This window comes from Microcaecilia unicolor, chromosome 1 (assembly GCF_901765095.1).
Source record: "Microcaecilia unicolor chromosome 1, aMicUni1.1, whole genome shotgun sequence".
NCBI lineage: Eukaryota > Metazoa > Chordata > Amphibia > Gymnophiona > Siphonopidae > Microcaecilia > Microcaecilia unicolor.
Genome location: NC_044031.1, coordinates 433869312 through 433894210, shown reverse-complemented (window position 1 = coordinate 433894210; position 24899 = coordinate 433869312). Strand labels below are relative to the sequence as shown.

The following is a 24899-nucleotide window of genomic DNA, read 5'->3' as shown; positions in this document are numbered from 1 at the left end:
TTTCTGAGAAGCTGCCCGTCCAGATATGGATTGCTTGGCAAGATCTGGTTCCTCACTACTTGATTGTCTGTGCAAACTAGTATAACCTGATTAAGAACATGATTCTGGAATTCCAGGGGATTCATAACACGACATTGCTCTCATGGAGACCAAGAACCCTGTGCATGAAGACCGTTGAGGTCAGCTCCCCAACCTGTGGTGAGAAACGTGTGATGTGGAAAGGGTTGGAATGGAAGGCCTGGGTAAGATTGTTAGATACCATCCACCACAGTAGAGAGTGGCAGAGCTGTGGAGTTATTTGGATTTGAAAGGACAGTAATCCCGTGGCTTGAGACCATTGAGAGGCAAGTGTCCACTGAGGAATTTGAAAGTGAAGTCAAACCAATGGTGTTACATGGACTGCTGAAGCCATGTGAATCCTCCTGAAGTAAATTCATTTGGAGGGAGTGGAAATGATGATTGGGGGGGGGGGGGGATCTTTTTCACCAATGCAGAGAATAGCCATGTTGAATGGTATGTAGGACCCATTGATTGGAGATTATGAGAGACCATCTCTGTTGGAAGACAAATAAGTCTTCCTCCGACAGGCAGGTCCATTTGGCATGGATAACTGTACTGTGGCAAAGCTCTCTAGGAAGAAGTCAAAAATTAGGTTGTTTATATTGAGAGGGCTTCCAAGATTTTTGTCCCTGCTGCCATCTTGGACATACGCATTGGAGTATATTCCGTTGGGTCTAAGGCGGCATAGGGGTATAACAATGCTTAGATATACAGTAGTTGGAACATCAATATACTCCCTGAAATCTTCTAGTAGAAGAAGCAGTAGTAGTTCAGGACCCATAGGACCTCTCAGATGAGGAGTCCTACTGCATTCCATCTGATCCTTCTCCGCCACCTCAGAGAAATGTCCTCCCCCAGAAAGTAAACCATTTTTCCAGGCTTTGTCTGTGAGATGCCTCATGCTGTACCTTTTAAATTAGAAAAGGGGACTTTTTGAATTTCTAGATTATGACTCTCCACCAAGAGAGGATATTACAATTCTTCTCCATTCTATTATGAAAAGTACTTTACTAAAAAAAAAAAAAAGTAGTCTCATCTGAAGGAGAGATCTGGAATGCCCTTGCACACCAGTGCGCTGAGAAGAATCATAGCAGACCGCCAGAAAGAGAGTAATGGTATTTTAAAAAGCCAGTGGGCAGGTGTAGGAACAAATTTGAAAGGCTAGATATTAAAAAAAATTATGGAAGTTGCTGTTTCAAGTAAGATACTTTTGTATGCTCTTCTTCCCAATGCAGAAGAAACGTTGAGATGAAGACAAGTGGGTAGATGGAATAGGCCCAACTGGTCCTTACCCTCCATCAAAGTGTTACTGATTTTGAAAGGAACTTCAGGGCCAAATGTTAAAATTAAGCTATAAATTATCCATTTTTATACATGTATAATGAGTAAATAAAGATGAAATATTCAAACTTAAGTCTATACCGTTGATTCCTATGTCGGGCATATTTTTAAGCATAGCCTTATGTTATGGTTCTAAATTTTCATGTATTTTATTGTCATTATTCTCATTGCCTTGTTTGCAACCCTTTTGTTTACAAAAGGAGGCGTTACCTTCTGTATTGCTCTAACATTTGTGAAACAAATGCTATAACATTTTAACTTTCTATTGCAGAACACGGAGTCATCGGCCCCCCCCCCCCCCCCAGATAGAGTCCTCAAGCCAGTCTCTCTCTCTCTCCTGCTGTTGAAGCTTTTTTTTTTGTTCATTTTAAACTAAATTACCAACTTCTGCCTCAAAGGCACCTTGGCCTCTCTGAGAATTCTGTCAAGCTTTGCACCCTCTGGCTCCCTTTCCGTTTCCGCATTCAATTCAAACTTCTCTTACTGACCTATAAGTGTATTCACTCTGCTGCTCCCCAGTACCTCTCCACTCTTGTCTCTCCCTACACCCCCCTTCGGGCACTCCATTCTGTTGACAAATCACTCTTGTCTGTCCCCTTCTCCTCTACTGCTAATTCCAGACTCCGTTCCTTCTACCTCGCTGCACCACACGCCTGGAATAGACTTCCCGGGCATGTACATCTAGCCCCGTCTTTGGCCGTCTTCAAGTCCAAACTAAAAGCCCACCTCTTAGACGCTGCTTTTGAGTCCTAACCACTGCTCACTTGCCTGTACCTTTTATCCCCTCCTCTAATTCCCCTTACCTCTTGATTGTTCTGTTACCTGTCTTATTTAGATTGCAAGCTCTTTGAGCAGGGACTGTCTTTATGTGTATGGTGTACAGCGCTGCGTATGCCTTGTAGCGCTATAGAAGTGTTAAGTAGTAGTAGGTTCAATTCCTCTGGATTGGCCTCTCCTAAACCCAGCTCCCAAGCTGCCTAGCCTTCTCTAAATGATCCCAGAATGTGCAGGTTTTGCTAGACTACCATCTGCTGAAGAGAGAAACACTAGAAGACTGAGGACCACACAGGACCCTTTTATAGGGTTATGTCGTCAAATCAGTTGTACTTTGCATCTGCTGGCAGAAGAACAAACTGAAGCATCTGCACAAATCTAATGGATAAGGAATGCAAGTCATCTTTAGTAACTAAAATAAAAAAAAATGATATCAAACGTTATGATAAATTTCTCATTAATATGCCAATTGTTTAGCAACATTACTTTGTAATATTTATCTTCAATACTTAGCCTTCTTTACTTCAAGATACCATGAAAGGGACAAGCTGGCTAAACAGCTTCAATTCTATGAGGTTTCTGCCATCAGCATTACAATTACTTTTTGGTTCAGTTGATTTGTGACTCATCCATGGCTTCTAAAGCTATTTTACAAGCTACAAATATATTTTTAATCACTATGCAACACATAAGAGGGAAGCTTACCCAGAAGCTGTTGCCATTCCAATAATCTGACTGGGAGAGGAGTGAATCAGTGGGGAAGTTGAGGGCCTAAAGCTGCTTTGTTCATCCTCTGGGCAGTTTACATGTTCATGAAATTTAGACTCTGCCTGTGCTATAAATAAAAACACAATTAATAAATTATAGAAACTATCTAGTATTTTAAAATATAAAATGAAATTTTGCTTACCAATATCTTCTGGTAAAGATAAAGAACGAGACTGCTTTTCAAAACTAACATGTTTTACATCAAATGAAGTAGTTTCACATTTGTGCTTCTCGGAGTTCTCAAAATCCTCATCTTTCCTTTTACTTGACACTGGCAAAGGTTTTGAACTTGGACCACTGGTTAATGAGATAGTGTTGCTTTTTCTTGTACTTATGTTATCAATTGAAGATGGAATGCATTGAACAAACAATGAATTTTGTGAACCAGTATTATATAATGAATGACTTAAATTTTCCTTTATGAGAGGTAGATGCTCCACTTTTTTATTGGCACATGAAAATTGTGACTTACTGTTGTCCCAAGAACTTCTGTTCTTATTCAATTGTTTTAATGAAGACAATCTAATTTCAAAGGCATCTTTTATACATTCTTTCATGCATTCTTCATAATTTGTATCTGATGACCTTCGATGTGTTTTATTACTTGTGTTAAAATCATTCAAACATTCCTTCATGCTGACAGATTTAGAATCGGATATTCTTCGAGATGGCTGCTCCTTGATTTTGCTCAAACATTCTGTTGAATCACTTCCAACAGACTTTGGATCAGGTTCCTTTTCATTAACCATCAGAATGTTTGTCGCAATATTGCAAGGGGTATTTTCAATGGCTTTATCATTAGAAATGCTTTTTGAATACTCCATGCCATTTGAAATTTTGCCCTTTTCTATCGAAGAAATCACTTGAAGCCCAGGAATATTTTTACATACTTTCCCCTTTGAATCCGGAAGCTGATTGCTATCTGGTGTCTTGATGTAAGTACAATTAAGCACACCTACTGTATTGGGATGTTGCAGGGTGTGCTTCTGTAGTAAAGACAGATCACAAGTAAAATCCTGGATGGAATCACCATTTATCGCAAAGCTTTCATGTTCCATTTCCCAATTATCACAATCTGTCTTTCTTAAATATCTTTCCATGTCGAAGCTCTTAAGTGCCTGGCTTTTTTCTAGAGTGTTTGACAAAATCTGATTCATAAGGGTAGTATCCATTTCATGACTAGAGTCGAGCATTATTTTTCTATTTTTATTTGAAAGAGCCATAATCATGGCAGCTAACTCGGAAGGGTGAGCACTAACCGAAGCATTTGCTATAGCAGAAGCAATTGTGCTTATACTTAGCATAGACTCTGAGCCCTGCATTTGTTCCATTTCATCTGATTTTCTTAAATCAAAATGTTGTTCCTGAAGGAGAGAAAAAGATGAATTAGTCTATCACTCAAATTCAGTTTCCTTTTTACATTTAATATACATTGACAAATTGAGAAGACATCTCTTCTATACAAATTACACTCACACAAATCTGACATAGTGAAATTTAATTAGTGGTAAATGACAAGTATTAGCAAAAATCTGAAGTGCTGATTCAAATTCAGAATTGGAAAAAAAATACCAAAAACATTACACAACCCTTTAGCAAATAAAAATAAATCTCATTTTTATTAATTTATAAACTTTTTCTGGGTATAGATATGATGCTTACCAAAAGCAATGTGCAAAAAATACATTGTAATACAAACATATATGGACATATATAAAACTACCCTGCCACAGTTAAACTCTACCAAACTGCTCAACGTTTATGGTTTAAAAATGGACTTGTATGTGCAAGTCACAGATGTTATGCCCTCCTAGATTCTGCAATTTTTATTCTGAAACAAGCATTTTTAAGGCTTTTATTGCCTCTTTTAGTCTTGGTGGCCATTTTGGAATGCAGATTTTCATTGCATTATTAAATGTTCATCTTGACATTTTTATAAGATATGGGAGGTAAGGGGAGGTCTGCCCTCCAAGCATTTTTCTTTGTTTTATTTTTTAACTAATTTCTTAACCAGTTGTTGAGATTTTATACAATTTTTTTTTTTTTTTTTTTTTTTTTTTGCAACTGTGGCCATCTTGGATCCATTTTTTAAATGCTTTAAACAAGTTTTTTTTTTTTTTTTTTTTTTTGTATTAGGGATGTTGGTGCAGTTATGTTTTAATGAGATTTTTTTTTGGTTTTCTTATTTTCCCTAAATCCACTTTTTCAATTGATTATGAGTAATTTTTGTATGCTTTTTTGGTGTTAATAAAGTTCACTATTAATGACTTGTCATGTGACCTAGACAAGACTTAAAGCCACCCTTTCCAGGAAGCACACAGCATATGATGTGACTGAGCAGAGATCCTCTCTGTATTGAGTGCTCTGGTAAGATTTTCACTTTTTGATTTGGAGCATATATATGCCATTTTTAAAAATCTAATTCTACCACTTACACTCATGTGTTTCAGTTTTCTTGGTTATTGGTAGTACCGTACCCCAGGATTTTCACCTTAAGAAAAATGACAGGATTACTCCATGAAGGTATGTAATATTACAACTGGCTTCCCAGATATTTTATATGTATGTATTTGTTCGTACATCTATGTCACTATATATATGTTGATTTGATCACGTAACTATTTATATGAAGCATATTTAGTTTTATGCATTGTCACAAAACACCTATTCACCCGCTTGGGGTAACCATGTGGCCACTTAGAGGGTCTATCCCCAGCACAACTCAGGTCCGCCTGCACCTGCCGCTCGTGCTCTACACTAGCACCCTCCTCCCACCGACTGGGTCACAACCGCATCTGAGCGAGTCTCCTGCTCTAAAATTATTCCCAGTGATTTCTAGGTTACTGAAGCCACACTCCCAGTGGTCCCACAGTTTCTAGAAAGCACTCACACCCCCAACACACAAACCACCAGGATTCTTTATCAGTCTAGACAGGCAAAACGAACAAACAAGTTTATTCTCAGAACTTGGAACAGTGGACAAAAAAAAAGTGCAATTAGCAAACAGTAATAAGTAACCAAAAAATGGATCAATTAGAAAACTAAATAAACATTTGAATACTTCCTACAAAATATCTGGGGAGATCAGGACATATATAGCTGCTCACCAGCTATCAAATATAACTTGTTTTATTATGGGCCTTCAGGAAAGAGCTCTCACTCTCTCTCTTTCTTCTCCCGGGCTGAAACAAACTCAAAACCAGTAAGTCCAAATGAGATGAACTGCTGGGCTAATCAGAGCCCAGTCAACAAGATTTCAAATATATACTGCTTCTTGCTTCCTGTTTGTCTCAAACTAAAGAAAAAAAACACATTTCTCTGTAACAGCTTTACAGCAAAGAAACACCATTTGCTGGCCAAATAAGAGAAATATACTTCACAACATAATTAGTGCAGGAAAAAATCCAATAAATTTTGCAGGCTTAAAACACACTGTTTCTTCACAGCTTCCCATCTTAAGACAGACATTAGAGCTAAAAGAAAATCCTTCAGAACATGGAAGAAGGATCCAACAAAATAATAGGAAACCACATAAAGAATGGCAAATCAAATGCAAAGCGCTGATAAGGAAGGCAAAGAGACTTTGAAAAGAAGACCGTTGGAAGAAAAAAAAAAAAAAGGACAGTAAAAACTTTTTTAGGTACATTAAAAGCAAGACGACGGCAAAAGAATCGGTTGGACCGCTAGATGACAGAGGGGTTAAAGGGGCACTCAGGGAAGACAAGGCCATAGCGGAGAGATTAAATGAATTCTTTTCTTTGGTCTTCAAAGAAGATGTAGGAGAGATACCAGTGCCAGAAATGGTATTCAATGCTGATGAGTCAGAGAAACAAACAAATCTCTGTAACCCTGGAAGCTGTAATGGAGCAATTTGACAAACTGAAGAGTAGCAAATTGCCAGGACCGGATGGTATACATTCCAGAGTATTGATAGAATTGAAAAATGAACTTACAGAACTAATGCACAGCAGCAGCCCGAGGCTGCTGCCTCTCTTCTGGGTTCTACCTTCAACCACTGACAAAACTCTCAGAATTACAGAGCCTCTGTGCCCTGGGCAATGCTTCCGAACACCAGACTGTGAGAAAATTATCTATTATACCCCAAAATATTGAGACTTTACAATTAACAAGGCTTAAATGACCTGACAGTAAAAAAAACAAATTAAAAATTAAATAAATCACTGAAGAAGCTGAAGACACTTTCAGCAGGTCAAGCGTGCCTCTAAAAGAGCCTTCAGCACTGCATTTGATCAAACCAGAAAAGTTAAGCTTGTGAAGAGAACAGATTTGTGTAAGCTAATCAAACCAGGAAAGAAAAGTTAATCTTCTAACTGTGATTGAACCAATCTGGACATTAATTGGTCTGCACACAAACAAGCTTTTAGCTAAGAAAGCAAGTTCTGAGACTGCTGAAGTGTACATATTAGAAGAGATGCTGGAGAAAATGTAAAAGATTTTACAGAAGCTTAAAATCAGGGGCCAAGTACTAGCATTCCTCGCTGACCACATTCCATAGAGCAGTTAAGTCAAGCACCTTCCCATTGTCTTCCAAATACCTTTCCCGATCAAGAGAAACCCCATCCCTCTGGGTCAACCTGGCAGCAATCAAAAACAGCCAATGAAGCCAGGAGAAATTGTTGTTGACTTTCTATTTGGCAAATCTATGAACATTAGCAACCTATGAATGCTTTAACATCTTAAGCAAGCATTAGAAAGATTAATAAATAGATTTAACATAAAGTGACTGCTGTAGAATTGATCGGATACTTGGAAGCAGGATATCAGAGCGAGAGAATCCCCCAAACTAAGTTCTTTGTACTGCATGTACAACACCTCCCTGCTAATTACTTTGAAGGTACTCTGAATCTGAAAACTTCCAATCCAGTCCCAGTGTTGCATGTGTGACACCTCCCTGTTAACTACTTGAAAGTGCTCTGAAGTTCTTCCCTCCCCCATGCCTCCCCTCTGTCTCCAGCCAAAGTCAGAAATAGGAGCCTGAAGATTCCCTGGGCAAGGAAGGCATGAAGCAACTAATTGCCAGAACATAGATAAAAGGAGGATCCTGACTCAGAGCTACTCTCCCCCCTACCATCTGCTCTGCTTACTATCACTGAAACCGGATCTAATACTGATCTCAACAGCTGAAAGGCAAGCTGAAATAACACACAAGACCAGAACACCAGACTTCACACCAAAGAACAAAGTCCTATCACGCAGCCAATCATCAGAACACAGTCTTATTAGTAGCCACAGTGAATAGAAACCAAAATGAATACCTTCAAACTACTTCTAATAATCTACTCTTAACTATGATCCACTTAACACTAACCAACCCACTTGCCAAAAGCAACATTATACCCATACTACACAATCATCAAAGATTGATCAGATACACCACACCTCATCAAACTACTACTACTAGGCATTTCTATAGCGCTACTAGGGTTACGCAGCGCTGTACAATTTAACAAAAAAAGGGGCAGTCCCTGTTCAAGAGAGCTTACAATCTAAAGGACGAAATGACAAGTTGGGGTAGTCTAGATTTCTTGAGTAGTGGTTAGGTGCCAAAGGCGACATTGAAGAGATGGGCTTTTAGCAGGGATTTGAAGATGGGCAGGGAAGGGGCTTAGCGTATGGGCTCAGGGAGATCATTCCACGCATGGGGTGAGGCGAGGCAGAAAGGGCGGAGCCTGGAGTTGGCGGTGGTGGAGAAGGGTACTGAAAGGAGGGATTTGTCTTGAAAGCGGAAATTATGGGTAGGAACGTAAGGGGAGATGAGGGTAGAGAGGTAGGGAGGGGCTGCAGATCGAGTGCATTTGTAGGTTAGGAGGAAAAGCTTGAACTGTATGCGGTACCTGATCGGAAGCCAGTGAAGTGGTTTGAGGAGGGGGGAGATGTGAGTATATCGGTCCAGGCAAATTAAGCAAAGGAAGAACACCAACATGCGGACAACCTCAACACAAGGGAAAGAAGGGTCCAAACAAATCCACCTTAACAAAAAAACGACAACTAATAAAAGTCCAACCACCAACAAACACAGAAGACCCATTCCAAACAATCCAAGTGGGCTACATCAACACCAGATCTGCTGTAAATAAAACAGCAATACTAACAGACTGGATCATGTCAGAAAACCTTGACCTACTCTTCATCACATTGAGCCTGCAAATAGGTGGGAAAATGTGGGATACAAATGCAATTAATAAATCAACAAAACCTGACCAAAAGGACCCTATAATCCTAGACCTGTGCCCTCCAAGATACAAAATCACACAAGAGGCGGAGGTATGGCACTAATCTATCGGTCCCACTTTACCACCGAAACCACTGCCGAGTCCATAACACCTCAGCTTGAAATTGCCTCAATCAGAATCCACAACAAAACCCTACACAATCATTTGAACTCTGTCTTGTTTTACAGACCTCCAGGCAATTGGAACGAAAGCCAGAACAACTTCATGGACTTCATTTCAAACACATGTGTAACCAACTCCAATATACTAGTTCTAGGAGAAATCAACCTTCACCTTGAAGGCCCAAACTCTATCAACACACAAGAATGTAAGGAATTCCTCCACTCATGTGATCTCAAATGGCCACAAATGCAAACTACCCACGTCAAAGGACACACACTTGACCTCATCTCACACAAACTCTCAACAGACCAGAACCTAACAATAACAAATACGAAATGGACAGACACCCTGGACCAATCACTAGAAACTAAATTTATCCCTACACTGGCGGAAGAAAGGTTCATACTGAATACAAGACCACACATCCTATAACACAAGAGGTCAAGTAGACATGAACACATTCTGGCAACTGATATACAATAACGAATGGACAGCACAAACAGACTCCGTATACTACCTCATAGAATGGGATAAAAGATGCAAAAGAATACTAGATGAAATAGCACCCTTACGAACAAGAACTTCACTTAAGCATAACTCGATACCATGGTTCAACGATGAACTGAAAAGCTAAAAACACAATCCAGGAAACTCGAACGAGCATGGAGAAAAACTAAAGATGAACACACACTCAACATATGGAAAAAAATACAAAGAAAATACAAATATGCAATAAGACAATCCAAAATATCACACACCAGACGGCAAACCTCCTCCATAGAAAGAAGTAACTCCTCTTATTGGAATCTTTCCTGGAAGCAAGCAAGATGCGGGAGACACCCTCTGACAGACCCAAAGAGGCGAAGGCTACGCTCTCAACATCCAGGCCGTGAGAGCCAGAGACTGGAGGTTGGGATGCAGAAGCGCCCCTTCGTCCTGTGTGATGAGGGTCAGAAAACACTCCAATCTCCACGGTTCTTCGGAGGATAACTCCAGAAGAAGAGGGAACCAGATCTGACGTGGCCAAAAAGGAGCGATCAGAATCATGGTGCCTCGGTCTTGCTTGAGTTTCAACAAAGTCTTCCCCACCAGAAGTATGGGAGGATAAGCATACAGCAGACCTTCCCCCAAGTCCAGGAGGAAGGCATCCGATGCCAGTCTGCCGTGGGCCTGAAGCCTGGAACAAAACTGAGGGACTTTGTGGTTGGCTCGAGATGCAAAGAGATCTACCAAGGGGGTGCCCCACACCTGGAAGATCTGGCGCACTACTCGGGAGTTAAGCGACCACTCGTGAGGTTGCATAATCCTGCTCAGTCTGTCAGCCAGACTGTTGTTTACGCCTGCCAGGTATGTGGCTTGGAGCACCATGCCGTGACGGCGAGCCCAGAGCCACATGCTGACGGCTTCCTGACACAGGGGGCGAGAACCGGTGCCCCCCTGCTTGTTGATGTAATACATGGCAACCTGGTTGTCTGTCTGAATTTGGATAATTTGGTGGGACAGCCGATCTCTGAAAGCCTTCAGAGCGTTCCAGACCGCTCGTAACTCCAGGAGATTCATCTGCATATCGCGTTCCTGGAGGGACCAGCTTCCTTGGGTGTGAAGCCTATCGACATGAGCTCCCCACCCCAGGAGAGACGCATCCGTAGTCAGCACTTTTTGTGGCTGAGGAATTTGGAAAGGACGTCCCAGAGTCAAATTAGACCAAATCGTCCACCATTACAGGGAGTTGAGAAAACTCGTGGACAGGTGGATCACGTCTTCTAGATCCCCAGCAGCCTGAAACCACTGGGAAGCTAGGGTCCATTGAGCAGATCGCATGTGAAGGCGGGCCATGGGAGTCACATGAACTGTGGAGGCCATGTGGCCCAGCAATCTCAACATCTGCCGAGCTGTGATCTGCTGGGACGCTCGCACCTGCGAGACGAGGGACAACAAGTGTTGGCTCTCGTCTCTGGGAGATAGGCACGAGCCGTCCGAGAATCCAGCAGAGCTCCTATGAATTCGAGTCTCTGTACTGGGAGAAGATGGGACTTTGGATAATTTATCACAAGCTCCAGGAGGCGAATAGTCATCTGCTTGGACTGTAGAGCTCCTGCCTCGGATGTGTTCTTCACCAGCCAATCGTCGAGATAAGGGAACACGTGTACCCCCAAGCCTGCGAAGTGCCGCTGCTACCACAGCCAGACACTTCGTGAACACTCTGGGCGCAGAGGTGAGCCCAAAGGGTAGCACACAGTACTGGAAGTGACGTGTGCCCAGCTGAAATCGCAGATACTGTCTGTGAGCTGGCAGTATCGGGATGTGCGTGTAGGCATCCTTCAAGTCCAGAGAGCATAGCCAATCGTTTTCCTGAATCATGGGAAGAAGGGTGCCCAGGGAAAGCATCCTGAACTTTTCCTTGACCAGATAGTTGTTCAGGGCCCTTAGGTCTAGGATGGGACGCATCCCCCCTGTTTTCTTTTCCACAAGGAAGTACCTGGAATAGAATCCCAGCCCTTCTTGCCCGGATGGCACGGGCTCGACCGCATTGGCGCTGAGAAGGGCGGAGAGTTCCTTTGCAAGTACCTGCTTGTGCTGGAAGCTGCAAGACTGAGCTCCCGGTGGACAATTTGGAGGTTTGGAGGCCAAATTGAGGGTGTATCCTTGCCGGTACTGGAGGGGAAGGGCGCAACAGCTCTCCCGGGATCTCTGGAAGAACGGCCCAGAGACTCTCGTGCAGGGCGGCTGTGGAGAAAGACATGGAAGCCGATGCAGGTGTCGAAGTCAGAGTCTGTTCCGGGCGTGGAGGCTGTTCCGGGCTGTCCAAGGTAGAGCGCATCGACACCTCTTGAACAGAGGGTGAGCGGTCCTCCCGGTGCCGATGCCTACTGGGTGCCGACTCCCTCGGCGACCCAGAGCTCTCGGTACCGACGCGGGAAGGAGACCGGTGTCGATGCTTCTTTGACTTTTTCAAACGAAGCATGTCACCTGAGCTTCCCGGTACCGACGAGGACGACGTAGAATCCAGCCGTCGCTTCCTCGGGGCCGAGGCCGAAGAAGGTCGGTCTCGGGGGGGGCTGTACCACAGGAGCCCTCAGGGTAGGGGGAGACCCATCCGAAGGCTCACCGCCACTAGCAGGGGAATGGACAGCCCTCACCTGCACTCCAGACGAAGCACCACCATCCAATGACATCAGCACTAGTGGAGGTCCTGGTACCGACGCCGACGCAGCCTTCCGATGTCTCGGCCCCGACGATGCAGACGGTCGATGCCTCGATGCAATCAATACAGTCGCGGCCGAGGACGGAGGTCTTGACGCTGTCGACGTCAACGCACTCGATACTCCCGGTGCCGACGAAGAGCCCGAGAACAAAACGTTCCACTGGGCTAATCTCGCTACCTGAGTCCTTTCCTGTAAAAGGGCGCAAAGACTACAGGCCTGCGGGCGGTGCCCAGCCCCCAGACACTGAAGACACGACGCGTGCCTGTCAGTGAGCGAGATTACCCGGGTGCACTGGGTGCACTTCTTGAAGCCGCTGGGAGACTTCGATGACATGGGCGGAAAAATCACGCCGGCGAAATCAAAACTCGTAATTGCGGTAAGGCACCAAAAAGAGGGGGAGAAAAAACTCGACCCGAGGCCTCAAAAGGGCCTACCCCGAAAACGAAAGAAAACTTAACAGGGCCAAAAACTAGAAATACGGGAAAGGGAAAAGACCGAAAGGCCCTTTTCCGAAATCCCTTTTTTTTTTTTTTTTTTTCAAAAGCGAAAAGTCAAAAAGACGCGCGAGGGTCAACTTAAGGGGCGCGAACGGCGCAAACACGACCGTACCGAGTCCGGACAAAAGAAGACGAGCCGGTTCGGGCGGGAAGACGGCCGCGCATGCGCGGTGCGCATGGGCGCGCGAGGACTAGCAAAGGCCTTTGCTAATGAAGTTTCCGATTGGAGGGGCTGCCGTGGACGTCACCCATCAGTGAGAACAAGCAGCCTGCTTGTCCTCGGAGAATAACTGACTACACTGTAGAATTGGCAAGTGGGAAATAATGTCAGCAAAGCCGCCTAGAACAGGGAAAGAGAAAAGTCACCTGGGGGAATCCAGGATGGTGGATTTCACTACTACTCCATCTCCTATTAGGCTTGGAGTAGCCCACAAAGATCACTATTAAAGGTGTGGGTGTCAATGCAACACACAATTGGGAAGCAGCTGCAGCTTGTTTTGGATAAACTAGATGTAATGGACCAATGATTCACAAATTTAATTATGGAATTACAGTCAGCACAGCAATGCTGTGTGATGGAGAACATGCTACAGAGTGGGAGTTCCAGTCCAAAGTGAAGCAGCTGGAAGGGAAGATAGATGAACTGGAAAACTGCTTCCAGCAAAAATAAACCTCCAATTTGTAGGGCTGCCAGGGTCATCAGAGCTCCAGGCTTTTCAGAGTGCTGGCTCATGACCTTCCTGCAACTTGAGAGCACAGTACATTCACTACGTATAGACAGAGAGCACACGGACTGGGCCCTTGAAGAGGTGCAGATGGCAAGCCTAGAGTGATCATATTAAAGCTGCTCAATTACGCTCATAATAGAGATCTTACATAGTGGAAAAACTACTGGAATATAATGGTAGAAGATTAACTGCCAGATGCACAAAGCTTACTGTGCTATTAGCATTTGCTTTAGACTGGATCTACCCTGTCTAAAGCAAACATTTATGTAGCTAGTAATGCACAAAGGGGTTTTCCGTGGCTCTAACGAGTGCTGTTAGCAGCCACGAGAACCCAATGCAAATGTATTACAATGAGCGCATTAGTTTTCTAATGAGCTCATTGTGTATGCCAGATTTGTCCTCGCTTTTTTGTCCATAACCATCATGCTTGTCACAGGTATTCTTGTAGTGTTTCCAAAAGGAGTGCAGGGCTGCCACTGCCACCCTGCATACGTCCTCTGGAGCCACCACCCAGGCTTCTGCCCACGAGGTCACCAGAGATCTTACTGAAGAGCCCCAGAGCCCGTCAGATACTGCAGCCTTTTTTGCCACCTTAATACAGTGTACCAAGAAAGACCTGGAGGTTGCTTCCCTCCTGTGCAGCCCATTAAATAAGACAAAGAGCCAATCAAACTTCTGGAAGACATCTGTCACCTCCAAATAGTGTATAAGCACTCTGCACATATCCTGCTTATGTGGTACCTGTGATGACCTTAACTTCACAGAAGCTGGCAGAGAAGCTACTTGATTCATGTGGAAGAAACCACTTTATGTAATAAGGACAGCACTGTGCAAACCAAAACTGAATTGGGAGCAAAAGATAAGAGGGGATCCCTACAAGAAAGGGCCTGCAATTCAGACTTTTCTGTCCAACCAAACTGCCACAAGAAAAAAGTTATTTAGGGAGAGTGCTTCAGAAAGACTAGCCTTAACAGCTCAAACTAAAGGTTAGTAAAGGGGCTGAGTACCAAATTAAGATTCCATTGTAGTACCACAAACTGAAGCAATGCATGAATATGCTCAACTCCCCACAAAAACATCCATCAGTCATTTTTTATAGCTTGCCAACCATACTGAGTGGATGGAAGTCATTTACAATATAGTACCTACGCTATTTGTACATAATCCTTTTTTGATCAGCAATTAATTTTGTACAAGGCTATGTAATTTCAAGCTTGTGAGATGGTAAACAAAATGAACACACTTCAAAACAACAAATTCTCATGAAACCCATCCTTAAGAGATCAGGATTTTTTTTTTTTTTTTTTTTTTTTTTTTTTTTTTTAGAGTGGGGGGGAGAGACATACCTTTTCTTTTTTTGAATTATCTTTTTCTTGTATGTTAATATTTTCTACTTTTGAAGGCGTATCTTGTTTACCAATATCAAATGTAACTGATCCAGTTTGTTCTTCATTAAGTACACCTAAATCCTCTAAAACAAAACAAAAAAGTTATTTATACACATGCATCATCATTGCTCACTGATTTACAACATTTTTACAGCAAACTATACCTGGAAATAATTTATCATCAAAATGTAGTATGGTATCATGGTCTGAACAGCTCCTTGATGAATCCAAGGACCTCAACAAAACTATAGGCTCATGTTTTTCAGGAGAAGTTATACGATATCCAAATGATGGCTAGAAAACAAAATTAAAATATATATATTAAGTATACATTGATGTCCTGAGTCAATTGTTTATAACGCTGTGCAAAGCATAAATACTGATTTGAAAGGTGGGGGAAAGAAAGGTACTAATATATGCTAACACACACACTACTGGTATTCAGATACAACAATGATAAAGAGGACATGAAGAAAATACTGTGAAACTACAATCCCCCCTACCACTCCTTTCCATAACCTTACCCCAGCAAACTACAGATTCACTGTGCAGGTCCACCTGTTTCAGTCAACCAAGGAGACTGCACCACACAGAGCCATACCAGACCAGCAAATCAAGCAGGAGGAATTTTAGTCACACCAGGGAGAACAGTCATCAATTGAGTCCATATTGGACTTCACAGATATAAGAGACGCAAAGAACAGAGAAATATTACTCCATGAGGAGTGCAGAATGCTCTATATGAGTGGATAGGAAATACAGGATTGCCACAAAGAATGAGAGAGTGATATTTGGGTAGCTGAGTCCCAAATTTCTTCTCAAAGAACAATTTTGGTGCTTCTGCTTTTAAGCATAAGTGATGTAAAGCCTTAGGGGTGTTCATTCAAATAGTTGAGTGGGTGTTTCCCTATTATCGTTTTAGGGAAGCTATAATAAGTCTTGAAGAAGAGAGTAAAATGAAGGACTTTAGAAGCTGCTGTTTAAGATACTCGAAAAGAGTTGCTCCTTTTGTGGACCAGCTAGTCCTGGAACAAAAAGGCATCTCCCAGGCCAAGTAGAAAGCAACTGAGAGGAGTCCAGGTCACAAAGAACTGGAAATGTTTCGGAGAATTTTTTTTTTTTTTTGGGGGGGGGGGGGTGTTTATTTTCTTGACGTATAAAAGCAAGGAGTAGATGGGAACTGGAGCATGTGCATCGCAATAATTTTAAGCCATATACTGCTACCCTAAGGTTTTAGAAACAGATTTTAAAGTTTTTAATATTCATCATCATGCTTTGCTTCTGGGGTTCAGTGCTAACTGCATTTTGTCTCAAGTGACTTTTTCCAAGTACAGATATCCAGAGTACCTGTACTCTGGATATCTGTACTCCCTTTAGTATTTTTCTTTACCATAATTTCCATCATCATTTGCTTGACGTCCTCTTTAGTATTTTTGTAGCTGTTGAGGGAAAGGGAAAGGGGAAATTGGACTTGATATACCAACTTTCTGTGGTTTTTGGAACTACATTCAAAGCGGTTTACATAGTATATACAGGTAGTTATTTGAACCTGGGGCAATGGAGAATTAAGTGACTTGCCCAGAGAGTCACAAGGAGTTGCAGTGGGAATCAAACCCAGTTCCCCAGGATCAAAGTCCGCTGTACTAACCACTAGGCTACTCCTCCATACCAGTGTGTTTTGCTGGACACAGTAGCTGAATACCCAGCCAGAGACCCTAGATATATATGAGGGAGATCTGTATACTCTCAGGGGAGAAGAGAAGCGAGGAGCTGGAGATAAACCAGAGAGCCATCCCAAGTGTCCACGCAGAGGAAAACAGTGTGAGGAGATGCAGGATTGGAGGACTGATTTTGATAGAAATTCATTTAACCTAATCTTTTTATTATTTTTTTTTCTTTATGTAGTTAGTTTGGAGTCCAACATGGAAGTATTTCATATATATATATATATATTAACCTGTTTTCGTCAGGCCAGTGTTAGACTATGGGGCCAGGGCAGAAATTAAGGAGGGGCTCCCCCAATTCCCTCCCTGCCTTCCTTTACTCAATCTCCCCATCCGCCATTACTACCACACATAAAAACAACTTTAAATAACTTCACATACAAAACACAGGCAGACCTTCACCAAATACAGTACAAGGTATCACAAATCAGACAGAGAAAAAGGAAGACCAAAATTAAACTAGAAATTCCAACACTGGAGAAACAAAAGCAGGAATGCACTTCCTTTTGAACTGAACACAATCACTGGAATAGCCAAAGGCGTCACCCCCACCCACTTTTGGCTCAGGCCCCTCCCCAAAAAGCTAAGTTAGTTACCTATAGTAGATGTTCTCCGAAGACAGAAGGCATATATTTTCACATATGGGTAATGTGATCCATGGAACCTGGTGTGTACACTGCCAGGTACACTGTCACTTTAAATTTCTGAGGCAGAGGAGCCAGTAAGACTTTGCAACTCCCATCTGAATGGCAGGCACTTACAGTGGTGGAAATAAGTATTTGATCCCTTGCTGATTTTGTAAGTTTGCCCACTGACAAAGACATGAGCAGCCCATAATTGAAGGGTAGGTTATTGGTAACAGTGAGAGATAGCACATCACAAATTAAATCCGGAAAATCACATTGTGGAAAGTATATGAATTTATTTGCATTCTGCAGAGGGAAATAAGTATTTGATCCCCCACCAACCAGTAAGAGATCTGGCCCCTACAGACCAGGTAGATGCTCCAAATCAACTCGTTACCTGCATGACAGACAGCTGTCGGCAATGGTCACCTGTATAAAAGACACCTGTCCACAGACTCAGTGAATCAGTCAGACTCTAACCTCTACAAAATGGCCAAGAGCAAGGAGCTGTCTAAGGATGTCAGGGACAAGATCATACACCTGCACAAGGCTGGAATGGGCTACAAAACCATCAGTAAGACGCTGGGCGAGAAGGAGACAACTGTTGGTGCCATAGTAAGAAAATGGAAGAAGTACAAAATGACTGTCAATCGAAAAAGATCTGGGGCTCCACGCAAAATCTCACCTCGTGGGGTATCCTTGATCATGAGGAAGGTTAGAAATCAGCCTACAACTACAAGGGGGGAACTTGTCAATGATCTCAAGGCAGCTGGGACCACTGTCACCACGAAAACCATTGGTAACACATTACGACATAACGGATTGCAATCCTGCAGTGCCCGCAAGGTCCCCCTGCTCCGGAAGGCACATGTGACGGCCCGTCTGAAGTTTGCCAGTGAACACCTGGATGATGCCGAGAGTGATTGGGAGAAGGTGCTGTGGTCAGATGAGACAAAAATTGAGCTCTTTGGCATGAACTCAACTCGCCGTGTTTGGAGGAAGAGAAATGCTGCCTATGACCCAAAGAACACCGTCCCCACTGTCAAGCATGGAGCTGGAAATGTTATGTTTTGGGGGTGTTTCTCTGCTAAGGGCACAGGACTACTTCACCACATCAATGGGAGAATGGATGGGGCCATGTACCGTACAATTCTGAGTGACAACCTCCTTCCCTCCGCCAGGGCCTTAAAAATGGGTCGTGGCTGGGTCTTCCAGCACGACAATGACCCAAAACATACAGCCAAGGCAACAAAGGAGTGGCTCAGGAAGAAGCACATTAGGGTCATGGAGTGGCCTAGCCAGTCACCAGACCTTAATCCCATTGAAAACTTATGGAGGGAGCTGAAGCTGCGAGTTGCCAAGCGACAGCCCAGAACTCTTAATGATTTAGAGATGATCTGCAAAGAGGAGTGGACCAAAATTCCTCCTGACATGTGTGCAAACCTCATCATCAACTACAGAAGACGTCTGACCGCTGTGCTTGCCAACAAGGGTTTTGCCACCAAGTATTAGGTCTTGTTTGCCAGAGGGATTAAATACTTATTTCCCTCTGCAGAATGCAAATAAATTCATATACTTTCCACAATGTGATTTTCCGGATTTAATTTGTGATGTGCTATCTCTCACTGTTACCAATAACCTACCCTTCAATTATGGGCTGCTCATGTCTTTGTCAGTGGGCAAACTTACAAAATCAGCAAGGGATCAAATACTTATTTCCACCACTGTACCTGGATGCCATTTCCAGTTAGCCCTGGTGGGGTCCTTCATTTTGGACTCTAAGGGCATCTTTGCCATGGCATGCAGTAAGTGCCTGTTGTCACGTGCACAAAGGGGATGGTCCCACCCCTTTGAAGCCCCTTCAGAGCTACTGAGAAGTGGGTTAACTCCTCACTTCTCTATGGGAAAGTAGTGCAAGGGAACAAAAAAAAAGCTTCAATCAATGCAGCCTGTGATGGGATCTATGGATCAGCATGTCCGACACACAGTACCGGTTTTACCAACTTAACCAGTGAGCTTATCTTCACCTGACATCTCCCTATTATCTGGGAGACCTACCCCACCCCCACAACCCACTTCTTTTTGTGGGATGTAAGGTACATAAGTACATAAGTAATGCCATACTGGGAAAAGACCAAGGGTCCATCGAGCCCAGCATCCTGTCCACGACAACGACCAATCCAGGCCAAGGGCACCTGGCAAGCTTCCCAAACGTATAAACATTCTATACATGTTATTCCTGGAATTGTGGATTTTTCCCAAGTCCATTTAGTAGTGGTTTATGGACTTGTCCTTTATGAAACCGTCCAACCCCTTTTTAAACTCTGCTAAGCTAACCACCTTCACCAGATTCTCCGGCAACGAATTCCAGAGTTTAATTATACGTTGGATGAAGAAAGATTTTCTCCGATTTGTTTTAAATTTACTACACTGTAGTTTCATCGCATGCCCCCTAGTCCTAGTATTTTTGAAAAGCGTGAACAGACGCTTCACATCCACCTGTTCCACTCCACTCATTATTTTATATATCTCTATCATGTCTCCCCTCAGCTGTCTCTTCTCCAAGCTGAATAGCCCTAGCCTCCTTAATCTTTCTTCATAGGGAAGTCGTCCCTTCCCCGCTATCATTTTAGTCGCCCTTCTCTGCACCTTTTCCAATTCTACTATATCTTTCTTGAGATGCGGTGACCAGAATTGAACACAATACTCAAGGTGCGGTCGCACCATGGAGCGATACAACGGCATTATAACATCCTCACACCTGTTTTCCATACCTTTCCTAATAATACCCAACATTCTATTCGCTTTCCTAGCCGCAGCAGCACACTGAGCAGAAGGTTTCAGTGTATTATCGACGACGACACCCAGATCCCTTTCTTTGTCCGTAACTCCTAACATGGAACCTTGCATGACGTACCTATAATTCGGGTTCTTTTTTCCCACATGCATCACCTTGCACTTGCTCACATTAAACGTCATCTGCCATTTAGCCACCCAGTTTCCCAGTCTCGTAAGGTCCTCTTGTAATTTTTCACAATCCTGTCGCGAGTTAACGACTTTGAATAACTTTGTGTCATCAGCAAATTTAATTACCTCGCTAGTTACTCCCATCACTAAATCATTTATAAATATATTAAAAAGCAGCGGTCCTAGCACAGACCCCTGAGGAACCCCACTCACTACCCTTCTCCATTGTGAATACTGCCCATTTAACCCCACTCTCTGTTTCCTATCCTTCAACCAGTTTTTAATCCACAATAGGACATTTCCTCCTATCCCATGACCCTCCAATTTCCTCTGTAGCCTTTCATGAGGTACCTTGTCAAACGCCTTTTGGAAATCCAGATACACAATATCACAACCGGTTCCCCTTTGTCCACATGTTTGTTTACTCCTCCAAAGAATTGAAGTAAATTGGTCAGGCAACATTTCCCCACACAAAAGCCGTGCTGACTCGGTCTCAGTAATTCATGTCCTCAGATGTGCTCTGTAATTTTGTTTTTAATAATAGCCTCTATCATTTTCCCCGGCACTGACGTCAGACTCACCGGTCTATAATTTCCCGGATCTCCCCTGGAGCCTTTTTTAGAAATCGGTGTTACATTGGCCACCCTCCAATCTTCCAGTACCACGCTCGATTTTAAGGATAAGTTGCATATCACTAGCAATAGCTCCGCAAGCTCATTTTTCAGTTCTATCAGTACTCTAGGATAAATACCATCCGGTCCAGGAGATTTGCTACTCTTCAGTTTGCTGAACTGCCCCATTACGTCCTCCAGGTTTACCGTGAAGTCAGTAAGTTTCTCTGACTCGTCCGCTTGAAATACCATTTCCGACACCGGTATCCCACCCAAATCTTCCTCGGTGAAGACCGAAGCAAAGAATTCATTCAGTCTCTCCGCTATGTCTTTGTCTTCCTTGATCGCCCCTTTTACCCCTCGGTCATCCAGCGGCCCAACCGATTCTTTTGCCGGCTTCCTGCTTTTAATATACCGAAAAAATTTTTTACTATGTTTTTTTGCCTCTAATGCTATCTTTTTTTCGTAATCCCTCTTGGCCTTCTTTATCTGCGCCTTACATTTGCATTGACACTCCTTATGCTGCTTCTTGTTGTTTTCAGACGGTTCCTTCTTCCATTTTCTGAAGGCGTTTCTTTTAGCCCTAATAGCTTCCTTCACCTCACTTTTCAACCAGGCCGGCTGTCTTTTTGACTTTTATCATAGTCTCCTTTTTTTAAAGTTAAACGCTAACGTATTTGACTTTCTGTGTACAGTTTCTTCAAGGTCGATATCAAAACTGATCATATTATGATCACTGTTATCAAGCGGCCCCAGTACCATAACGTCCCTCACCAGATCATGCGCTCCACTAAGGACCAAGTCTAGAATTTTTCCTTCTCTCGTCGGCTCCTGCACCAGCTGCTCCATAAAGCTGTCCTTGATTTCATCAAGGAATTGTACCTCTGTAGCGTGTCCCGATGTTACATTTACCCAGTCTATATTTGGATAATTGAAGTCACCCATTATTATTATATTGCCCATTTTCTTCGCGTCTCTGATTTCTTTTATCATTTCTGCGTCTACCTGCTCGTCCTGGCGAGGCAGACGGTAGTACACTCCTATCACCGTTTTTTCCCTTTTATACATGGAATTTCAACCCACAATGATTCAAAGGTGTGACTTGTGTCCTGCAGAATTTGTAATCTATCTGAGTCAAGGCTCTCGTTAATATACAATGCTACCCCTCCACCAGTCCGGTCCACCCTATCACTACGATATACTTTGTACCCCAGTATGACAGTGTCCCACTGGTTATCCTCCTTCCACCAGGTCTCAGTAATGCCTATTATATCCAATTTTTCATTTAGTGCAATATATTCCAACTCTCCCATCTTATTTCTTAGACTCTTAGCATTTGCATATAGACATTTCAGAGTATGTTTGTTGTTCCTATTTGCATGATGATTAGTACCTGACACTATTGATTTGCCATCTTTTGTTCTTGAAGCACAGAACACTGTGGACTTGAAAGGTTTGCCTCCGCAAGGAGTTCCACCCCTTAATTCTTCACCTCTAAGTAATGGGATCGATCAGACAAATCAGGGTTAAGATACCTTTAACTGTTTCTTATACTGTTTTTTCTACTATTACCTCCAGTGGGACTACCCAGAAGGAAGTTTCATTAAAAGATGATGTTAGTGATTAACAGAATGGAGAAACCCCTGCATGATAATTTATCACATTTTTGCAAAGTTTACAGATGATGCACTGGCTAAGTTTAATGATCAGGAATCCAGGTTGAAAATTTGTGAACAAGTAGACAAGGTGGACCCTCAGTTAAGTAAGATTCAATCTGTTGTGCCAACTACTAATGAGGACTGTTTAGTACTGCATTTGCAGATGGAATCATTAGAAAATATATCCAGTGCCCACAATTTAAGATTATTAAATGTTCCTGTAACACAATTCCTAGCATCCTTAAAGCTCCTGAAGATTTACTTTAAAGGGGTTTTGCAGCTGGTTACTGAAATTGCTTCAGTTAGTCATCTTTATTATTTACCTAGAGGCTCTAAGGTTCTTATTAGGAAGGTGCTATGGATATTATACATTCTCCAGATAATCTGGATTTGTCAAGGTTTCTTGAACCTTCTCAGGAGCCTATCACTAAAAAGGCAACATTTTTGATATCTTTTCTTAAAGAACATACTATTATGAATGCTTATTTTGCAAAGAAGTGTGCTCCCTTTTTTGGGCAGCATATTATGATTTTTCCTGTTGTTTCCAGACCTACCCAGTAATGACAGAAAGCTTTTTCTTCAGTTAAAATCTAGGGCTCTTGCTTTAGGAGCTTCCTTTTTCTTGAAATTTCCCTGCAAATGTCTGGTAACATGATAATAATGCTTTTATTTTTCTTGATCCTATACACCTGGAAACCTTTTTTCTTAGAGAAGGAAAACTCTTCAGTTTGATTTTTGGATGTTTTCTATTCTCATTAAGAAGTTTAAATTGGGTTATATATAACTGATGACTCTGCTTCAGTAGCAGCCCTGTGCCATGGCGGTTATCTATTTTCACATACTCCTTGCACTGCTGGCCGTGGGGGCGGTGTTGGACTACTTCTCTCTCCCTCCTCCAGATTTCAACCCCTTCTTCCACCTCAATCTCACTGTTTTTCCTCCTTTGAAGTCCACTCTATCCGCCTTTTCTCTCCTCTGCCTCTTCGAATAGCAGTCATTTATCGTCCCCCTGATAAGTCCCTTTCATCCTCTCTCAGTGACTGACGCCTGGCTTGCCTTCTTCCATGATCCTTCCTCCCCCTCTCTCATCCTTGGTGACTTTAATATTCCTGCTAATGATCCTTCCAACTCTTACATTTCCAAGTTACTCGCTTTAACGTCCTCCTTTAATCTCCAACTATGCTCCACCTCCCCCACTCATCAAAATGGTCACTGTCTTGATCTCATCTTCTCCTCCAACTGTTCACCCTCTAGTTTCCTTGCCTCTGATCTTCCCTCCTCTGATCACCATCTTATAACTTTCACACTTAAATCCCCTCCCTCCCAGTCCCGTCCTATCTTATCTAATTTATCTAGGAATCTTCACGATATTGACCCTTCATCTCTATCCTCCCATGTTTCAAACCTCCTCTCTACTGTGGCACCATCCACATCTGTCAACGAGGCTGTTTCTTCTTACAACAGTACTCTATCCTCTGCCTTAGACACTCTTGCACCTTTGATGACCCGCCCTGTAAGGCGTACAAAACCCCAACCTTGGCTGACTTCTAATATCCGCTACCTACGTTCCTATACCCGCTCCGCCGAAAGCCTCTGGCGGAAATCTCGGGCTGATTTCTTACACTAAGTTCATGCTGACCTCCTTCCAATCTGCTCTTTTACGTGCCAAACAGGATTATTATATCCAACTGACCAACACTCTTGGCTCTAATCCTCGACTTCTCTTCACCACATTAAACTCTCTCCTCAAGGTGCCCCCTCCCCCAACTCCCCCTTCATTATCTCCTCAGACCCTTGCTGAATTCTTTCACAAGGTTCAAAAGATAAACCTTGCTTTCTCTACCTCACCACCTCTCCCCTCCACTAGTCCGTTCCCCTCTCTCTCCTTCCCCTCATTCCCTTTCCTCCTTTCCTGAAGTTACTATTGAGGAAACTACACTTCTCCTTTCTTCTTCAAAATGTACCACCTGTTCCTCTGATCCCATTCCCACCCACCTTCTTAATGCCATCTCTCCTGCTCTTATTCCTTTTATCTGTCACATTCTCAACCTCTCACTTTCCACTGCGACTGTCCCTGCTGCCTTTAAACATGCTGTGGTCACACCTCTCCTTAAGAAGCCTTCACTCGACCCTACTTGTCCCTCTAATTACCAACCCATCTCCCTCCTTCCTTTTCTCTCCAAATTACTTGAGCG

At 43.0% G+C, this 24899-nt stretch overlaps 1 protein-coding gene across 1 annotated transcript in view; it reads right to left on the bottom strand.

Moving 5' to 3' along the window:
• CEP192 (centrosomal protein 192) overlaps positions 1-24899 on the bottom strand; it is a 459635-nt gene that overhangs the window by 241546 nt on the left and 193190 nt on the right. The window contains 4 exon segments of the mRNA XM_030212468.1: positions 2881-3010; positions 3086-4307; positions 15077-15201; positions 15283-15412. Of these exon segments, the coding sequence (XP_030068328.1) occupies positions 2881-3010; positions 3086-4307; positions 15077-15201; positions 15283-15412 (1607 nt within the window).